This window comes from Hypanus sabinus, chromosome X2, assembly GCF_030144855.1.
Source record: "Hypanus sabinus isolate sHypSab1 chromosome X2, sHypSab1.hap1, whole genome shotgun sequence".
NCBI classification, from domain to species: domain Eukaryota; kingdom Metazoa; phylum Chordata; class Chondrichthyes; order Myliobatiformes; family Dasyatidae; genus Hypanus; species Hypanus sabinus.
In genome coordinates this window covers 7,396,730-7,417,810 of record NC_082739.1, presented here as the reverse complement: position 1 = coordinate 7,417,810, position 21,081 = coordinate 7,396,730, and the positions used below count along the sequence as shown (strand labels likewise).

At 42.2% G+C, this 21,081-nt stretch overlaps 1 protein-coding gene across 8 annotated transcripts in view; it reads left to right on the top strand.

Annotated features, from left to right (window-relative positions):
• The window catches only part of LOC132385113 (transmembrane protease serine 4-like), a 49,127-nt gene that overhangs the window by 23,389 nt on the left and 4,657 nt on the right, over positions 1-21,081 (top strand). For all 8 annotated transcript variants that reach the window (XM_059956872.1, XM_059956874.1, XM_059956876.1 and 5 more), the window contains 10 exons: positions 1,335-1,439; positions 2,585-2,737; positions 2,823-2,952; positions 4,715-4,822; positions 7,427-7,467; positions 10,536-10,695; positions 14,449-14,618; positions 15,561-15,653; positions 18,439-18,581; positions 20,462-20,611. In XM_059956872.1, coding sequence (XP_059812855.1) covers positions 1,335-1,439; positions 2,585-2,737; positions 2,823-2,952; positions 4,715-4,822; positions 7,427-7,467; positions 10,536-10,695; positions 14,449-14,618; positions 15,561-15,653; positions 18,439-18,581; positions 20,462-20,611 — 1,253 coding nt within the window. The remainder of the gene's footprint in view (positions 1-1,334; positions 1,440-2,584; positions 2,738-2,822; positions 2,953-4,714; positions 4,823-7,426; positions 7,468-10,535; positions 10,696-14,448; positions 14,619-15,560; positions 15,654-18,438; positions 18,582-20,461; positions 20,612-21,081) is intronic.

The window sequence follows — 21,081 nt, the reverse complement described above, 5'->3', positions numbered from 1 at the left end:
TATGTGATCAAAACAAAGTATTGCATGAAATTTGTGGAACTAAAGTCTGTGTCATCTGACTTTTTAGAAGAAAGTAATATTCAGATTAAGTTACTGTGCAAAGCAACAAATGATAAACTCCTTTTTAAAGCCACGTTGGACCTGTTCATAATGCCTCAGCAATATGTAGTATTGTGGATAATTTCACTTACCCAGATCTGGCATTCAGATAAATGCTTTCTCCTCCTTCTATAATTATCTTGTTGCCTCAACAAACAATATGCGGGGGTCATAAAGTTCGTTTAAACACAAGTATGTCAAAGTCTATTCTTGTGATTAGCTCTTTCTGCTCCAGAGAACATTGCTCAACCAGTCAGCGGCATAATCTAGATCATTAGTGACATTAAACTAAAGTTCTTTTCTCCTGTCGGGAACTAAGGTGCCACGACACAGGTGAGTCCTGGGTAATGGGTGTCTCAATTCCACTGGTAGAGTTAATCTGACCATTGTTTGTAGGTCTTTGTACTAATTGACCATCACATTTTCTACATTCCCAAATTGTCGATATTAAGGGGTTCATCAGCTTTAAAGCCTCTTGGAATGTCCCAGTGACATAAGTGAAAAGATTCCACTTTTCAGACATCTGAAGTTCCTGGAAATATGGGCACTTGTAACTCTGATATTTGGATAAAAAATCAGGATTTGTTTGAGGCTTTTCATTCCAGGATGAAGGAGATGTCTTCCTTTTTTTTAAAGAATGGGGCTTCCCTTCCTCCGTCTCTCCGTCCCACTTTCTTTCTCCCTAGGCCTCCTATCCCATGATCCTCTCCTTTTCCAGCTGTGTCTCCCTTTTGCCAATCAACTTTCTAGCTCTTAGCTTTATCCCTCCCCCCTCCTGTCTTCTCCTATCATTTTGGATCTCCCCCCTCTCCCTCCCACTTTCAAATCTCTTACTATCTCTTCTTTCAGCTAGTCCTGACGAAGGGTCTCGGCCCAAAATGTCGACTGTACTTCCTATAGATGCTGCCTGGCCTGCTGCATTCTACCAGCATTTTGTATGTGTTGCTTTGTTTTTTTTTCATGATTCCAAGCCTACTAGTCTTTGGAAGGGAAAAGTGGATGGACAAATGTGCCTTTGTTCTTCTGCTTTTTCTTACTGCAATCCCTTAGACCTAAGACCACTCACACAGGATGATGGCGTGCATATATAATGAGAAGGGACCCGCATACAATCAATCCCACATGAGCTCCAGGCTCCAATCCCAATTCCTTCTGAGCTGGTGGGTTTGGGGATGGGTGAGAAGTCAAACTGAATACCAAGTATTTGCACTAATAAATCTTCCATTCTCTATAAGGCACTAATCGGACTTCGTGTGCAATGGGCAAACATAGGAGGGTCATTATTACCGTACTCTGTGTGATTGCTGGTTTAGCAATCATTGCTGTTGCTGCATATTTTGGTAAGCCAATTTGTATTTTGCAAAATGCTTTGAAGGTGTTCCTCCTTCCTATATCCTTCAATATCACTGAACTTCTGCTTTCTGTCCTGCACTGCTTCCTCCCCTTGTTCACAGATAAGTTGGGCATCAAATGTCCATCAGTTGTTTGCATGAAGTACCGCACTTAAAGTTCATAAAACCTCATCTTGCAGCTCTGTGCAAACCTATGTGTTCAAACTAGAGGTGGGGTGGTGTGGAAAGGTGGGGGGAGGGTCGAGACTTAATATTGAACGGACTGTATATGATGACCCTGGATGATTAGAGCTAGAGACTGCTGGCAGAGGGAGAAGCAAATCTCTTTGAAATCAGAGTGGAAAAGTGTTTAAACTTCTGAAGTAGATCCTGGGTGCTTGATACTCCCTCACCCTCGAGCTTAAATGCTCCTTGTGTTTAGAAATTTATTGTTGACTCTCCGTCTTGAGCTCTTCTGGAGAGAGGTTTGTGGAATTTCCCTGTTCTTTGTGAGAGTTTTCTGATGTCACTCCAGAGTGCCCTGCCTCTAATTTTAAAGCCATGTGCCCTATTCACTCCAGGAAGTGATTTTCTCTTTCTCCATTAATCATCTTGAACACTGCAGTCAAATCACCCCTGCATTTGCCCTTGGCAGTCTGACGTACTGTAATAGCTTATGGGAGGGGTTGAAAGTTTTTAAACAAAACTGCTCTATATTTTGGCTCATCAGTTTCGTGGGGGAGCAGAAACTGGTGACAAGGCAATGGTGACAGTCCAACTTCATTTGTGATGACTGGTTGTTCTAATGGGAAGCAATGGACAGGGATTGGAATGGGATTCTTGGTTAACTTCCAACTCCAAGGTTAGAGGTGGAATTGGCTTTCTTGAACAGTTGAGGCTAAGCTGGCATATGATAAGCTGGCTTGGCATTCAGTTTCCTGTTGATGGTTCCATCATGGTTTGCTGTGATCGCAGTGCAGAATCTCCAGCTCAGCAAGTTGTTGGATCTTCAGCTTAATTTTGTGAAACTTTGCCTCAAAAAGTTGAAGTCACTTCCAAAGAATCATGAATACACCTCACCAGTGACACTAGGCAGCCTTAAGGTAGTTTGGCAAGTGCTGATGTCTAACCAACATCATTCTTTACCTTTCCAGTGAAGGTTGCTATCGACACTTACTACTACTTCTGTCCCAACACTTTCAAGTTCATTGCTCTTGATTTGCAATGCAATGGGATCAAAGACTGTTCAGGAGGTGAAGATGAGATTGGCTGTGTGTCAAATTTCACCTTCCAGGATGAATATCCAGGTAGGCAAGTAATGGATTTCTGCACATTTTTCTTCTGATTGCCTTGTTGAATGAACCAATGTCATGCTTCTGTGTTCCCTTCCAGTGCGGATTTACGGACCACACTCCATTCTACAGGTGAAAGATTCAACAACGCAGCAATGGGAAAGTGTGTGCTATGATAATTGGCAATCTAAATATGCACAAGTAGCATGCAATCAGCTAGCCTACTCAAGGTACTGAGAAGTAGCATTGGAGACATTATACAGATGTTAAAAAACTGCCGATGCTGGAAATCTAAAGAAACACAAATTGATGGAAGTGTCTGTTAGGTTTGCTACATCTATGGAAAGAGAAATAATGTTTTCGGTCAAAGGCCCTTCATCAGACATTGTCCTCGTGAAGGGTTATAGTCCTTAAATGTTTAACTGTTTCTCTTCCCACAGATGGAGCTTGGTTTACAGTATTTTCTGTCTTAGATTCAACTGTGACCTCATATAACATATAACCATATAACCATATAACAATCACAGCACGGAAACAGGCCATCTTGGCCCTCCTAGTCCGTGCCGAACCCTTAATCTCACCTAGTCCCACCTACCCGCACTCAGCCCATAACCCTCCACTCCTTTCCTGTCCATATACCTATCCAATTTTACCTTAAATGACACAACTGAACTGGCCTCTACTACTTCTACAGGAAGCTCATTCCACACAGCTATCACTCTCTGAGTAAAGAAATACCCCCTCGTGTTTCCCTTAAACTTCTGCCCCCTAACTCTCAAATCATGTCCTCTAGTTTGAATCTAGTTTGAAATGTGCTCATCTAGCAGCACATTTTCTCAATTGTAACAGAGGTACATTGACACTTGGGTTTCATGTTCTTGGATCATAATAGAATGCATTAAATCATCAAGCTAAGTATCTAGAGGGCTAGTGTACTACAGCTACTCAAAACCCTGGATAGATCACGTCTGGAGTTCTGAGAGCAGTTTGGGGGATCACATGTTCAGGAGGAAAATTGACTTGCTGGTGGTGTAGACTATATTTGCCAGAAGGGTACCTGGACCCAATGGGTTTAGTTACAAGGTGGTATTGTAAAAACAAGGGTTATGTTTTGTACAAATCATCAAGGGATGATTTTATATGTAGTTTCTAAGATATTATGGAGGATTACTAATATTGTGAAGGGTTTATTTCTGCTACTCGGATACAAGATTGAGACCCAGCGCTGAAATTGAAGTCAATTCTTTGAGATGTGAGGGTAGGATATAATTTAACAAACAGAACTTGATGGGTTGATTGCCATATTTGGGATAGCATGGTAGCATAGTGGTTAGCACATTGCCTTACAGTACCAGTGAACCAGGTATGTTTCCTGCTGCTATCTGTAAGGAGTTTGTACGTTCTCCCCGTGACCGCGTGGGTTTCCTCTGTGTGCTCCGGTTTCTTCCCACAGTCTAAAGACATCGGTTGGTAGGTAAATTGGTCATTGTAAGTTGTCCTGTGATTAGGCTAGGGGTAAATTGGAGGATTGCTGGGTGTTGTGGCTTGAAGAGCGTGGAATAGGCCTAATCTCAATAAATAAATTAAATGTTTAAATTGCTGGGGGTGGGAGGGGCGGAGAAATGAATGGATCATAGTGCAGTTGCTGAATGACAGAATATCCTCAAAAAGCACATGGTCAAGGAAGAATGCCCAGAGTAGAATGGCACCTGTTAATAGGTGTTACAAAATCACACCATGGAAATAGTACTGGTGTATGTGACAGTGGAAACTTCTAGGGAGACTGGTGTGTAGACAGAAGAATGCACACATGTAGGGAAATGGATGAGCTCTGAGGTACATGACTACAAATCCAAGTGCCAAGTGGTCCTCAGCTAAATAATGATTCTCAAACAGTCCGGAAGTGACTGTGCTGGCCACATTTACAATTGTATTTTTTTTCTTTAACAAGTACTAATGCATGTTAGTGATAATAAACCTGATTCTCTGCAGAGACCCCAAAAGTGTCCCATTGGAAAAGAATCTCTGGCCTTCCTACAAGATCATCAATACCAACAAAATTATACTCTCAAGCACCATCCAAAGTCTGTTAACAGATGGGTGAGTAGCATCTAGTGGCCTGTGGCCCTGTGATATTTGGTGAGACATGTGGCTTTCATTCAAACGTTGTTCATGGGATTCCCTGACCATGAAAGCTGATCCAGAAGGCACATGGGGTGCATGGAGATTTCGTAGACTGGACTAGATTAAAAACTAGTTTGGTCAAGGAAGAGAGGGTAGTGATGGTGGATTGTTAGGGCTGTGACTGGTGGTGCTCCACAGGGATCAGTGCTGGAACCTCTTGGTAAGCTTCGCCACAGCTCCCACCGTCAAGTTACAGGAGAGTGATGAAGACACTGGAGACGGTGGAGAGATATAAGCAAATCACCAGGACTGAAAAATTAACCATGGCAGAAGATGGTTTTCTTTGGAGCAGTGGAGGCTGGACAGATTCGTGATGAGTGTAAAGCAACAATTTAATCCGTGGGCCCATGGTAGCAAAGTGGTTAACACGATGCTATTACAGCTTGGCGTCGGAGTTCAGAATTCAATTCCACAACCATCTGTAACAAGGTTGTACATTCTGCCCTGTGAAGGCATGGGTTTCCTCCGGATGCTCTAGTTTCCTCCCACATTCTTGTTTAGTAGGTTAATTGGTAATTGTAAATTGTCCGGTGCTTAGGCTTGGGTTAAATTGATGGGTTGGGGGTGGAGCAGCTCATTGGGCCAGAAAGGCCTGTACTGCACTGTATCGCTAAATAAATAAATCGTTCCACCAATAGTTTTAAGTTGTTTTATTGATCCCTTCTGCCTAAGAAATGGATCTCTGCCAGGCTCTAGCCTATCTCCTGTTTGCAAGCAGTTCCAGCATAGACTCCCTTTTCTTGTACTGTCTCAGCTAACAGGCATGTAAATGGCCTTCATCCGTAACCCTGTCTCCTGAGCCAAAACCAGCTTTGGATTGTCAGAGTGGTGCAACTCCAATTTGTAAAATAATAAATCTGCCATAACGGAATGGTGGAGCAGACTCTATGGGGTGAAGGAGCAAAGTAACGTCATATGCCTATGCTCTAAATATAGATCTGGATCCAGTTTGCCCTTTGCCTCTTACATTTCATTGACTAACTTGCAACTGCAGTGAATTTCCATCAAGCATTTGACAATTTTTTTCCCCCATGCACTGCTCTCAACTCTTGTGACCTCTTCAAATTTGAAAACAATTATTAGTCAACATTATCTTCCTTTAACAAATCTGTGCTGAACGTATATTAGAGATTTAGAGGGAAGTGATTTTATGCAGAGTCACTTAATTCTAAAGCAGACAGTAATGTTAGTCAAATTGCTGGAAATGTAATGTTGTGTAAAGGAAATATCAGAAATGGGTCTGGTGTATAGAAGAATAACTTCGGGTCATAGAATTTGCCGCTGACCCAAAATTCTTCCTTCATGTATCACACAATAGACAATAGGTACCGGAGCAGGCCATTTGGCCCTTCGAGCCAGCACTGCCATTCACTATGATCATGGCTGGTCATCCACAATCAGTATCCTGTTCCTGTCTTCTCCCCATATCCCTTTAAGAGCTCTATCTAACTCTTTCTTGAAAGTATCCAGAGAATTGGCCTCCACTGCCTTCTGAGGCAGAGCATTCCACAGATCCACAACTCTCTGGGTGGAAAAAGTTTTTCCTCAACTCCATTCTAAATGGCCTACCCCTTATTCTTAAATTGTGGCCTCTGGTTCTGGACTCCTCCAACATCGGGAACGTGTTTCCTGCCTCTAGCGTGTCCAATCCCTTAACAATCTTATATGTTTCAATCAGATCCCCTCTCATCTTTCTAAATTCCAGTGTATACAAGCCCAGTCGCCCCACCTTTCAACATATGACAGTCCCGCCATCCCGGGAATTAACGTTGTGAACCTACGCTGTACTCCTTCAATAGCAAGAATGTCCTTCCTCAAATTTGGAGACTAAAACTTTACACAATACCTGTGGTGAGGCATCTCATTTTGAGTACATGGCTTCTCAAAGAGTAAATCAGTTGGCTCCACTCCCTGTTCTTTCAATCTCTGAATTTTTCACCAAGCGTTTATCCATTTCCTGTCTGAAAGCTGCTCTTTCCATTAACCCAGCCAGCAGTGGATTCAAATACTTGGTTTGGGAATGGAATTGTTAATGTTTTGGGTCTCGACCCAATGCTTCCACAATTCTTTGCCCCCTACAGATGCTGTTCAACCGACAGAGATTCTCCTGTTCCTCCTGACTCCAGCTTCTCTCTCCCCTATGCAATGGTTGTTTGCGACTCCCCATTTCAATGCCAATTGTCTTAAACCTGTGTCCTTCACAATCGGATGTTCCACTGGAAACAGATCTCAAAATGCACTCTATGCCTTTTTGGGTTTTTTAAACAAATCTGACTTTCCTTTCAGACACAGGCAGAGAAGCTGGTGTGAAATCACATGACCTTGCCTGCAAATGTTTTGATAACTCATTTATGATCAATTGTTGGAAGCTCCATGTACAACAGCAACTTTTTAATATTTTCCCTGTCTCAGCTCAGAGTCAATTATGAATTTAAAAACTAGTGAAAGTAAATCAAGATGGTGAAAATTTTCTGAAGTGAACTCTCCCTGAACCAATGTTTCCTTCTGTTCTCTGTTCAGGACCTGCAATTCCAATCAGATTGTCTCTCTTGTTTGTGCACGTGAGTTAATTATTAAACTAAATATTCAGTGTTTACTAAATTGTTCTCCATATTCTGTGTGTTCTGGGTAGAGGCAGATAAACTCTCAAAGAACAGATTCTATTTACTTTGCCTCCAGGTAGTTGTCTGTTGAGAAGGCAGCATACATTTGATTAATGAGTGATCACAATCAGTTAGTTTAATCCAGACTAACAGGGGTACTGGGCTACCTGAATGCTTTATCGTTGGTTGGCTCTGCGGTAATGGGAGATCCAAATATTTAAGGTCATTATCACTTCCCTGCTATGGCTTCAAAGTAAATTTTATTATCAAAGTACATGTCACCATATACAACACTGAGATTCATTTTCTTGTGGACCTACTCAACAAATCTATAAAATAGCAACTGTAATAGAATCAATGAATAGTAGCCAAACCAGGGATTTCAACCAGGGTGCAGAAGACAACAAACTGTGCAAAGAGAAGAAACAGTAATATAAATAAATAAGCAATAAATATTGAACTTGATATGAAGAATCCTTGAAAGTGAGTCCACGGGTTGTAGGAACATTTTAGTGATTGGGCAAGTGAAGTTGTTCCCTTTGGTTCAGGAGCCTGATGTTTGAGGGGTAATAACTGTTCCTGAACCTGTTGTGAGTCCTGAGGCTCCTGTACCACCTTCCTGATGGCAGCAGTGAGAAGAGAACATAACCTAGGCAGTAGGAGTCCCAGATGTGCTCAGTGGTGGGGAGGGCTTTACCTGTGATGGACTGGGCCATATCCATAACATTTTGTAGGATTTTTCGTTCAAGGGCATTGGTGGTTCCATACCAGGCTATGTTCTTTGTTTTGTGGCTGCCTGTTGGAAGATGCATCTCCAAGTTGTATAATGTATGCATACTTGGGTAAATGTACTTTGAACTTTGCAGACAGTCAATACACTCTTCACTGCACATATATAGAAGTTTGTCAAAGTTTTGTATGTCATGCTGAACCTCTGCAAACTCCAAAGAAAGTTGAGGTGCTTCATTATTGCACCTGCATGCTGGGTCCAGGGCAGGTCCACTAAATTGATAACACAGTAATTTAAAGTTGCTTCTGATTCTCCAGGGACAACTGGTTTATGGACCTCTGAGTTCCTTCTGAAGTCAATAATCAGCTCTTTGGTCTTGATGACATTGTGTGAGAGGTTGTTGTGACATCACTCAGCCAGATTTTCAATCTCCCTTCTGTATGCTGATTCATCACCACCTTTGATTCGGCCTGCATCACAGCTTAAGTATGGCACTGGAACTGTGCTTAGCCATACATTCGTAGGTGTAAAGTGAGTAGCGCAGGGGGCGAAGCACACAGCCTAGTAGTGCACCTGTGCTGATGGAGATTGTGGAGAAGTTATTGTTGCCAATTCAAACTGACTGGGGTCTGCAAGTGAGGAAATCCAGGATCCAGTTGCACAAGGAGGTATTGAGACCAAGGTCTTGGAGCTTAGTGATTAGTTTTGAGGGGTTCAAGATATGTGTGCAGTATACAACTCTCCAGACAGTCACAAAACAATTAAGTACGGAAGCAGTTCAAAAGAAAAACATTAACCCCCCCCCCATGCACAAACAAAAACAAATTGCGCAAATGGCAAAAAGAACATTGACCCCCCCCCCCCACAAAAACAAATTGCGCAAACAGCAACAAGAAAATCAACCCCCTTCATGCGCAAAAGAACAAATCATGCAAGCTGCAACGAGAAAGAACGGGTGGAGAGACAGAATATAAAAACATGAAACTGAAGAGGAAAGTGAGCTACAATCCAACCCATAGACCGCAGGCACAGAACTTCGGTACCATCCTCTGAAAGCATGGAAGGGAAGAGGCCATTTGAACGCAGTGTCTCAGGAGCAGCGAGTGAGAGACTGTCACTCAGATACCTTCCTCTGGCAGCAGTGGGTGAAAGGCTGGTAGAGAGCACTGAACACTCATTTGCCTCTGTTTCAGTCTTCCTCTACTCTTTGATCGGCAAAAAATGGAGCCGATCGTGGGCTTGCTCCCTGCTCCCTATCTCTAAGCTTCTTGTCCTCGAGGCAGCTCGCCTCTTGGAATCTACTCGGAGGCAGCAATCAGCCAAACAAACGCCTTCAAACTGTAGATCACAGGTTCCAGCAATACCAGAGACGTTTTAAAATAAAAAGACCTGCAAAAAGTGAAAGAAACAGTTTGGTCTATCTGGAAGATGTTGCCCAAGGTAGCATTGTTTGTTGGTGCCATCTTATAGTATTGAAGATCCCTAGTGTTTTACTCCCCAACTGTTTATTTTCATTTCTTGAGCAATCCCATCCTGTTTCCCGGTGACTTGAACCATCTTCAACTGTTTAATGAATCATTTGTGAAATACAATGTCCCTGGAAATGCCAGCATTTTTTTGCTCTTCTCTAATTAAGATGGTGGTGGGCACCATTTTGGGTGGTACAGCCCATGTGAAGGTGCATCTAACCTTGTATGTAGAAAGTTTAGAGTTTTGACCTTGTGCTGAAGAAGGAATAGCAATATTGTTCCACTTCAGGCTGGTGTGAGCTTTGGACAAGATGTTAGTCCATTGCACTTGCCACTTTGTTCAGCTAGTGAGTGAACAGAGATTTAGGGAAAATGAAACCTGTTGTCTTCTGTAAGACATCCTGTTGGTACTCTACACTGCAATGGTGGGGGAATTAGACGACGAGGGTAATATTTGAACTGACTGAAGAAATCTAACTTTAATCTAGTGCTGGGCTACAAGTGTTAATGACAACACTCAGCTGGAGTGTAGAGGATTCCATGATTTTGATTTGAGCTGTGTTGAAGAGTCAGATAAAAATCCTCGGATTCCAACCTGCTCTAGCAACCGTGTTTTGTGGCTGGTTCAGTTGGGGTAAAGTTGAGCACCAAAAATAAGCCCAAACCATAAAATGGAATCTGTTCTAAAGATTATTGAACTGGGTTCAAAAGAGAATTCAATACGTTTGTGTTCTGCATTTGTACCCAATGATAATAACTGCCTCCAATCTCTGTCTGCACATGATTAGTTTGGATTTTGTGATTATCCGAAATGTGATTTGTTTCAGGATGTGAACGCAGTGCAAGTGAACGTATTGTAGGAGGAGAGGATGCCAACATTGATGAATGGCCCTGGCAGGTCAGCCTCCAGTACAAGGACCAGCACCTGTGTGGTGGCAGCATAATAAGCTCCCAGTGGGTGATAACTGCCGCACACTGCTTTCCGGTGTAAGTCCATGCGTGATGCTGTTCTTCCTTGCAGCTAATTATTTCTGCACTGTTTCACTCATTGTAATATATGCAAAGCATATTCAAACTTTCTGTGCAAGTGCAATGTTGGTTAGGGAGTACATGTCTAAGCATGGCTAGATGGAGACATCTGGGATAATTGCTTTCATTGGCTGGGGCATCTATGTAAGTGCTAGGGCAGTTATAGCACAGCCATATAGGACTTTGGAAAGCCCAAGCACTATGCAGTCCTGGCCAACACCATAGGAAGGATATGATCGCACTGGAGAAGCTTCACAGGAAATTCACCAGGATGCCCATCTAAGCTGGTCACATTGTCTGCATTTGACCCATGTGCCACTAAACCTTTCCTATCCTTTTTACCTTTCCCAAGTCTTTTAAGTGCTGTTATTGTATGTGCTCCAAGCACTTGCTCTGACAGCTCATTGCAGGTACTCTCCACCCTCTGCGTAACAAAATTACCTGTCGGGTCACTTTAAATGTCAGCCTTCTCACTTTAACCCTATGCCTTAAATCTAGATTTTGTTTCATTCCCTGGGAAAACCACAAACCTAACACATTCACCCTGTCTATGCATTCATGATTTTGTACAGGTCTATGGGGTCACCCCTTATTCTCTAACACTCCTGTGAATCGAGTCCTAGCCTGTCCAACCTCTCCCTGAAGCTCAGGCCCTCGTGTCCTAGCAAAATTCTTGTAAATATTTGTACTTTTTTTTAAGCTTAATTGCCCTGACTCTGCTACTCATCAGTCAGGGCACTGAGTCACAGCGTGGTAAATGTTTTTTAAAACCACTGTCTATCTGGGATGTCACTTTCAGGGAGCAATGTACTTGAACTCTAAGGCCCTTCTGGTCAGTGTTTAGAACAAAGTCCTACCCTGGTTTGCTTTCCCAAAGTGCAACACCTTACACTGAATTGAACAGCATTTGCCAATCCTCAGCCCACTTACCTAGCTGAGGAAGATCCTCCTGACTTTTTAATAACCTTTGCTGTCCATGATGCTGCTTATTTTAATGTCATCTGCAAACTTGTTAACCATGCCTTGTACATTGTCATCTAAATTAATAACCATGGATCCAGCAATGATCCCTGAGGCAACCTACTAGTCGCAGCCCTCAAACCTGAAACACAGTCTTCCACCGTCACTCTGCTTCCTACCATCAAGCCGAATTTGTATCCATTAAGTTAGCTCTCACTGGATCCCATGTGACCTTGCCTTACAAACTAACCTTCCAGCATTTAACCTTGTTAAGTCTTTGCTTGAGTCCATGTATTTGTATTCAACATCATCTGCGATGCCCTCATCAGTCCTCTTGTTGCCTCTTCAACAAAAATACAAGTAGATTTCAGTCACACTCTCTCATGCATTATTGTCGTGTCTTATTGTGATATGTACCAAGATGCATTGAAAAGCTTATCTTGCATTACTGTTCATGCAGATCAAATCATTACACAGTGCATTGAGCTAGAATAAGGTCAACGATAACAATGCAGAATGAAGTGTAAAAGCTATGGAAAAAGTGCAGTGCAGGTAAATGATAAAGTGCAAGATCATAATGGGGTAGATTGTGAGGCCAAGAATATCTTTTCAACAAGAGGTCTGTACAAGAGTCTAACAACGGCATTGATGCTGTCCATGAGACTGGTGTACAGGCCTTTGTATTTGTTGCCCGATAGAAGAGGGGAGAAAAGAGAATATGTGGGGTGGGTGCGGCCTTTGATTATGCAGGCTACAATAAGTATACAGACCATAAAGAGGCTGGTTCATGTGCTGAGCCGCGACCCCACACTCTACAGTTCCTTGCAGTCACATGCGGAGCAGTTGCTGTACCAATATCCCTACTGATAATCTTTAATCATGTGTTGGCAGATTTGTGCTTCAGAATATCCTTCAGTAACTTGCAAACAATTGATGTCAAGCTCAATGGCCTGTGGTTCCCTGCCTAGTCTTTGCTGCTTTTAAATATGGTACACATTAAGCACGCTCCAGTCTTTCAGAGCTTCACCAATGGCTAAAAGTGACACAAGTATCTTTGCTAGGACCTCTTGTTTCTTTCTTGGCTTCCCACAAGGTCTGAGGGTGTATTTGGTCAGGCCCTGAGAATTTTTTCACCTACTTTAGGACTGCCAATCCTCTGGTAATTTGTATCTCATCCAGGATACCACAACGTTTTTGCCTCAATTCCTTAGCTTCTATGATCTCCACAGTAGAAACTGATGAGAAATGTTAAAAATCTCACCCATCTCCTATGGCTCAACATGTTGATCCTTAAGGGGATCTATTCTTTCCATGTTCACCCTCCTTGGATTATCCTTAACCTTACCTGCCAGATCCTCTTTTTGCCCTCTTTCAGCCCTCTAGTTTTCCTTCGAATTTTCATCAAGGGATTTGCTTAATCGCAATTGCTTAAACTGATTTTTCTGACCTTGGCTTCAATATCTCTCATTAACCAATTGATCTTTCATTTCCTGACTTGCTCTTGACCCAACAAGAATGCGTTGTCCCTGCACTCGTGTTTAAAAGCCTCCCACTTTCTAAACATCCTTTTACCTACAAACGTTCTCAGCCAGTCAACCTGAGTTCCTGCCAAATGTCTCCAAAACTGATTCTTCCCTAATTTAAGACCTTGTAGAGCAGTCCTATCTTTCTACAACAAATAGAACAGTGGTTACTGGCCACAAAGTTCACCCCACTAACACTTTATTTGCCTTGTCCTGTTCCTTGAGAGGTCCAGTGCAGCACCCTTATAGTAGGACCCTCTATTTTAATTAAGGAAGCTTTACTGGACATTTTTTAAACACATTCCACCCTGTGCAAGCATTTTACACTATGGGTGACCCAGTCAATGCTTGAGAATTTAAAATAATCCACTAATACTATCCTGTTTTTTGGAGATTAAAGTTTCAAGATTAGTTTTATTTGTTACATATACATTTAATGATAGTGAAATGTTATTTGCATCAATGACCAACACAGTCTGCAGTTGTGCTGAAGTTCAGCCAGCAAGTGTTGCCATACTTTTGGCACCAACATGGCACGTGCCCAAGACTGACTAACCCTAGCCATACGTCTTTGGAATGTGGAAGGAAACTGAAGCACCCAGAGGCAATCCACATGCTTGTGGAGAACATACAAACTCCTTACAGACAGTGGTGGGAATTGAATCCCAATATTCTAGTTGCTGGCACTGCAAAGCTGTTAGCCCTACCATGCCACCTCTACCTGCCCTGAGCAGAAGTGTTTTATTAAAGGCCATAGATTTAGGATGAGGGATGGAAGATTTGGAAAGCATTGTTTGAAAAATTTTCATCCTGAAGCTGGTTCTTACATGAACACAAAGTGTGGCATTGAAGGACATGGCTCAAGTGCTAGGAAAGGGCTTGGTATAGAAAAGGAATTCCCAGCCATTTTATGCCGTGGACACCCTGTACATGGGGTACAAGGAGTACACAGACCCCAGGTTGGGAAACCCTGATATAGAGTTACTTAATGATTGTCAAAGCAGTGGGCCAAATGTCTGTCTGCGCCGTTTGACTTTATGCAAGCATTCTCTGAATTACCCAATTAAACGCTTCCCTGAACAGGATCCCATCCATATTAAAGCTTATCCTACGTTGTCCCATTCACCATTGTTTGGATATAAAATAAATCCCTCAATTTGCCAAGGTGCTAGTGTCAAAAAGTTCTTTTTTTTTTGGAAATAATTTGTTGATTGACTTTTTGTTCCAGGGACTACCAGCAGATTGCAAACTGGAGGGTGTTTGCTGGAAGTGAGAGACTCCACTCTGGAGGGAGCACATTTTCTGTCAAGAATATCATCACGCATGGGGACTATGATGAGTTGACCAATGATTATGATGTTGCCCTGGTGAAGTTGAGGTATTCCCTGCCTTACACAGGTATGGTATAGTTTAGTTTAAGAAAGGATAATATTGATTAATGTACTATGTTTATTCTTTAGCCAGCCAGAGTTATTTCTCTTTTGGGGAACTTCTTCCATTTAAACCATTTTCAATACAAATTTTCAGTGGCTGACCTGCAGTTAATAATTGGTCAATTTGGCATCAGTTTCTGGTTGGTAATTATCATATACATTCTGGGGGTAGGGGGTCCCAATTCTTAGCTAAACAGAGTGGCAGTCCAAATCTTTTATTTTTCCGAGCAAGTGGAACTCGGTGGATCAAGCAGCATCTGTGGGAGGAAAGGAATTGATGTTTCGGGTCGAAACTCTGCATCAGGACTTGGGAATCTTTATTATTCCAAGCATCTATGTGATTTCAGAATTTAATCTGCACTCAATGAGTAGCCATGTGGTTACACACTTACTCCACCTTGCACCCAGTCCAGTTACACCCACGGCTGAGGCATCAATTGTTCCCCAGACTAAGAGGAGCCACTTCTAATTACAGGGATACTGCGGTGCTGGAGATCTTAAAAATTCCGAAGGAACTCAGCAGGTCAGGCAGCATCTCTGGAGGGAATAAACAGTTGTTACATTTGTAGTCCCTCAAACTAGTGGAGGGTACAACAGATGAAGGCAGGAGCCTAAAGGGTTAATACCACCTATTTATCATAAGAAATATAACATTCAGAGCACTCTGCCATTATGTACGAAAGAAATTGAGTGAAGAAGTTTTATCTACTTTCCCCAAAAGATAAATATTTGCAAACTGGCCACTTGGATATTTTTGGTTATTAAATAGTACCAGTTTGCTATTGCTACCTGAGGCAGTCTAGTATATCACTGACTGAAAGATGAAATTCCCTAGGCTTCACTGTCATTTACATTGATGTGATGCACAATTTCTTTATATATAAATTATCTTTATTTCTTTCTCCAGATTACATCCGTCCAATTTGTTTACCCAACTTTAACACCCCAGCGCAAAAGAACAAAGCATGGGTTACTGGCTGGGGCTACAGGAAAGAATATGGTAATTATATTTTGGTCACCTTTGGCTATGAGATGGGGGTGAAAGTACCTTAAATTTGTTATCTGCATAGTTACAATATTAACATCGCCCATCTGTTCCACTTCTGTACAGCTAAGTTGTGCCAATTTTGCTTTGCATCTCTTCAAACACAGCTAAATGTTCTCTACCCCATACCTATATTTCACTGGTCAGTATTTAGCCATGAGGTGCAATGTTGCAGCTGCCTTAACTCCAGCCTCTTGGGTTTGATCCTGGCCTCTAGTGTTGTCTGTGTGGGCTTTGCATCTTCTCTGAGACCATAAAACATAGTTAGGCCATTCAGCCCATCGAGTCTGCTCTGCCATTCTATCATGGCTGATTTTATTTTCCCTCACAACTCATTCTTCTGCCTTCCTCCCCATAACCTTTGATGCCCTGAATAATCAAGATCCTACCAACCTCTGCTTTAAATGTACCCAATGGCTTGGCCTCCCCAGATTCACCACCTTCTGGCCAAAGAAATCCCTCATCATCTCTGTTCCAAAGGGACGTCTTTGTATTCTGAGGCTGTGCCCACTGGTCCTAAACTCTACCACTTGGAAGCAGCATCTGCATGCCCACTTGATTTAGGCCTTTCAACCTTTCAACCCCAGCGGGTACAGGTACAGAGCCATGAAATGCTCCTCATATTAACCCTTTCATTCCCAAAATCATTCTCATAATCCCCCCACCCCCAAGACCCTCTGCAATTCCAGCATGTTCGTTCTTGGATATGGGGCCCAAAGCCATACTGGCTGACAGGTTAATTGGCTATTGTAAATTGTCCTGACTGTAGGTGGCTATAGTAATTTCTATCAAGTTCTAGATTTTGTGGTTTCATTTAAAGCTTGATGGCGAATTGGGTGATGATAAAAGAAGATGCTCTATTGCTACCTTGCTTTTGTGGATTCTGTTATTCCAAGTTGTGTGACTGCGCAGTATTTGGAATGCTCCGTGCACGTTGCCACGAAGCTGGAATTTTCTTTTATATAATGTTAATATAATTTTGAAATTGTTAATAGAATTGTGAAATAGTCTGTAATTGTGTTAATGAATATAATCCATAAACTTTCTAAATAATAAGTGTACCACAACCTTTGAAGTATTTTAGAGCTTCAATGTATTTACATTGTCAGTGTTTCACATTACACCACTGTTACAAATTGTAACAATAAACAGATGGAAGTCAGTAGCTCACAATATTCATAGTATGCATATACACTCTATAGCCAACTTACTAGATATGGGGTGGAACCTCGTGTGGCCTTCTGCTGCTGTGGCCCATCCACTTCAAGGTTCAACATGTTGCATGTTCACTCAGAGATGCTCTTCTGCACTTTTCAATGTGTGTATAAAAGTAATAGTAATAATAAATTACTTTTAATCTCTTCTTGAGCTGAAGGCAGCGCTTACTAAACACCAAAAAGCAATTGTATTTGGGCAGAGTGCAAGAACTAATTCACTCCTCATGTAACAGGTCAGGGCCAAATCAGATCAAGTAACTTGTAGGAAAGGAAACTTGCATTTACACTCAGTGGCCATATTCTTCATATGACCAAAGAGTCTAAGATTAGAGGACACAGCCTCAGAATAGAGGGATATCCTTTAGAATGGTGATGAGGAGGAATTTATTTAGCTAGAGAGTGGTGAATCTGTGGAATTCTTTGCCACAGGCAGCTGTGGAGGCCAAGTCTTTATGTATAGTCAAAGAACAATACAGAACAGTACAGTCCATTTGGCCCACAATGTTGTGCCGACCCTTAAGGCAGACGTTGATAGATTCTTGATTGGTCAGGGCATGAAGGGATACGGGGAGAAGGCAGGAGATTGGGGCTGAGGGGAAAATTGGATCAACCATGATAAAATGATGGAGCAGACACAATGGGCTAAATGGCCTAATTCTGCTCTTATAATCTTGCGTCTTTATTAGGTACTCCTGTATACCTGTTCATTAATGCAAATATGTAATCAGCCAATCATGTGGCAGCAACTCGTGCCTAAACACATGCAGATGTGTTCAAGAGGTTCAGTTGTTCAGACCTAACATCAGAATGGGGAAGAAATGTGATCTGTGACTGTGACCGTGGAATTGTGGTTGCTGCCATATGGGGTGGTTTGAGTATCTCTTGGGATTTTCAAGCACAAATCTCTAGAGTTTACAGAGAATGATGCGAGGAACAGGAAAAAACATCCAGTGAGTGGCAATTCTGTGGGCGAAAGCACTTATTTCTGAGAGAGGTCAGAGGAGAATGACTGAAATGATTCAGGCTGACAGGATGGCCTTGTAACTTAACCACGCATTACAACAGTGGTGTGCAGAAGAGCATCTCTGAATGAACAAGATGTTGAACCTTGAAGTGGATGAGCTACAGCAGCAGGTTCCACTCCTGTGCCTAATAAGGAGGCCATTGAGTATATATGGCACCTTCATGGCATTTAAATAGCTTGAGGTAATTTTTAATTGTAGCTAATGTTAGAATGTGTAGGCAACTTGTGTCCATATGTTATTGCCGGAGTTCCTTCTTTGAGATGGGAGGCTAATGTATTTGGCAGAATCAATAAAGAATATTGTGATTAAGGTCCAGGTGATCTACTTTGGTTATGTCGGGCTAGGGCCAAGGAGAAGCATTTTGGCTCTTTGAGGGAGAAGATGCAATCAAAAGAAAGGAAGCTTACAGCTCAGTGTGATGCTGGCTAAGATTTTAAATTGAATGCAAAAGGTGGGATCTCCTGTTCTAATTACGTTGTGTTTTGTTTGTATACAAAGGTGAAGTGTCTCCTATGCTGCAGCAGGCCAACGTATCAATAATTAATCGAAGCATTTGTAATCAGGGGCAGTATTATGCTGGGAGGATCACAGAACGCATGCTGTGTGCGGGCTACCTCACTGGCAAAGTGGATGCGTGTCAGGTATGTGGACGATGCATACTAAAATGTGAATGTGTTGCTTGGGATTTTTGACATCTGCAGAATCTCCTGTGTTTATGGGGTGCTAATACTTGATTTTCTTCTGCAGTTCTGAGTTCCAAAGACTTGGGTACACTGTATAATTAGTAAGCTGGTGTCTTTTGGTCAGACACTGCTAGATGCTTACAAAGCAAAGGGTTGAAAGGTTACCACAGTAGATTAAAATGCAGAGTATATTCTGCATGCTCAGTGGGCTGAAGGAAAGACCCCAGGCATGGCTGAAGACTAATTTCCTCCTTGCTACACTATGCTGATGATGCAGTACTAAAAATTATCTTGTACTGATGTCATCAATGGTGTCAACTTCTTGGCCAATTGAATTTGAGGATTAGTGGATAGTCAGCGCCTTTTTCCCCAAGGCAGAAATGGTTATTATGATGAGGCATAAGGAGAATGTCAGAGGTATATTTCTTAGAGTAACTGTATGGAATGCACTTGTATAGGACAATTTATTAAATAAAAACAATTAACCCACTGGTATGTCCTTGGACTGTGGGATGAAATTGGAGCACTGGGGGAAAAGCCATGCATTCCATGGGGGGGATGTACAGGGACTCCTTACAGGACATGGGAATTGGGCTCTGAACTCCACTTTGAGCTGTAAAGGCATCATGCTAACCACTGCACTTCTGGGGCGCCAGAAATGGGAAGTTGTGTAGGAGGAAATAGGTTAAAAGGTCAGCACATTGTGAGCCAAAAGGCCCATTCGGTCTCTGTTTGAAATGTCGACTGGTTATTCATTTCCATAGATGCTGCCTGACCTGCTGAGTTCCTCCAGTGTTTTGTTGCTTTAGATTTCCAGCATCTGCAGTCTATTGCTTGTGGAAGTCTTGCATTTGCTTCTCTTGGAGCAGAGCTAGTTTCTCGTGTTTGATTTGTTGTACTGTATTGATCTGTTTCTGATGTTTCAACCAGAAATTAACTTTGAGCATAATTGGACTGGAGCTTGTACTTAAGAGTGGGAGAAGTGGATGCTGGAGAGTTTAAAGGGGCTTGGAACAGCTGGGTCAGGGGGAGAAGGTTATGAGAATTTAAGACAGCTGTGATGTTACAGGTATGAGTTTTATAGGTGGGTGAAGTCAAGAGAACATCATAAGCAAAGCCCTCCCCACGAGTTGAGCACATCTTCAAGGTGCACTGCCACATGAAAGCAGCATCCATCATCAAGGACCCCACCATTCAGGCCATGCTCACTGCTACCATTGGGCAAGAAGTACAGAAGCCTTGGGTCCCACATTAGAAGTTTAGGAACAGTTGTTATCCTACATCTATCAGATTGCTGAACCAGCATGGATAACTTCACTTCTCTCAAAGCTGAACTGACACTACAGCCTAAAGATTCAAGATTCAAAAACTTTATTGTCATTCTAACCGTACATCAACTCTGCAGGGCAGAATGAGACAGTGGAATCATAACATAACAAACACAACACTAAATAATAAACATAACAATAAATAGTAAAACACAACAGCCACATGTCAGTTAAAAACAAGTTATAAGTGTCCAGTGCAAGTTAAAAGTGTCAAGGATTCAACAACTCAGTATTATTTTACATTCATTATTTGTACAATTTGTCATTTGCACATTGGTTGTTTGTCAGCCTTTGTTTATAGATTTTCATTAATGCTATTTTCCCCTAAAGAAAATGAATCTCAAGGTTGTATGTGATGATGTATACATACTTTGTTCATAAATTTACTTTGAACATTGAACTTAACTGACTGGGATATCATCAAGTGTTTGAATGGCCTTCTCTTCCAAGGCCCTTGCTATTGTATATTGTGCCAGCACCATGTTTTGACTGTGTCCGTTCCCTCTCCAGGGTGACAGTGGGGGGCCGCTAGTTTATCGATACCAGCATTGGCAGCTGGTTGGTATCGTGAGCTGGGGCACAGGATGTGCCCGGATTGGTCGGCCTGGCGTTTACACCAATGTGACTGTACTACTCAACTGGGTCTACACTATCATGAATGTAAGTATGAATGGGGTGGAGGAGGTTGTGGGGAGTGCGACATTTCTCCCTCTCCTGTCTATACACACTGTGGATCATCTTTCTATTCCTTCATGCAGCCTGAGCATTCTGTCCCTTCCTTTCATCTTCCATTTGTCTCTACTTATTTGTCCTGTCATCTTTCCTCTAATTTTTTTTTGGCTTAAATCTTTATCCACTTCCTCCTTCCTGAATCTCCTGTTAGACCATGACACACAGGAGCAGATTTAGGCCACTGGGCCCATTCTGTCTTCTCTGCAATTCAATCATGGCTGTTTTAATTTCCCTCTGAACCCTATTCTCCCTTTTCCCCATAACCTTTGGCACCCTGGCTTTAAATATACCCAATGACTTGGTTTCCACAGTGAATTCCACAAATTTGTTTCCCACTCTTTTGAATTTTAAACCCATCCTTCCCCCCCCCCACCCCCATAAAAGAGTGATGAATGAAT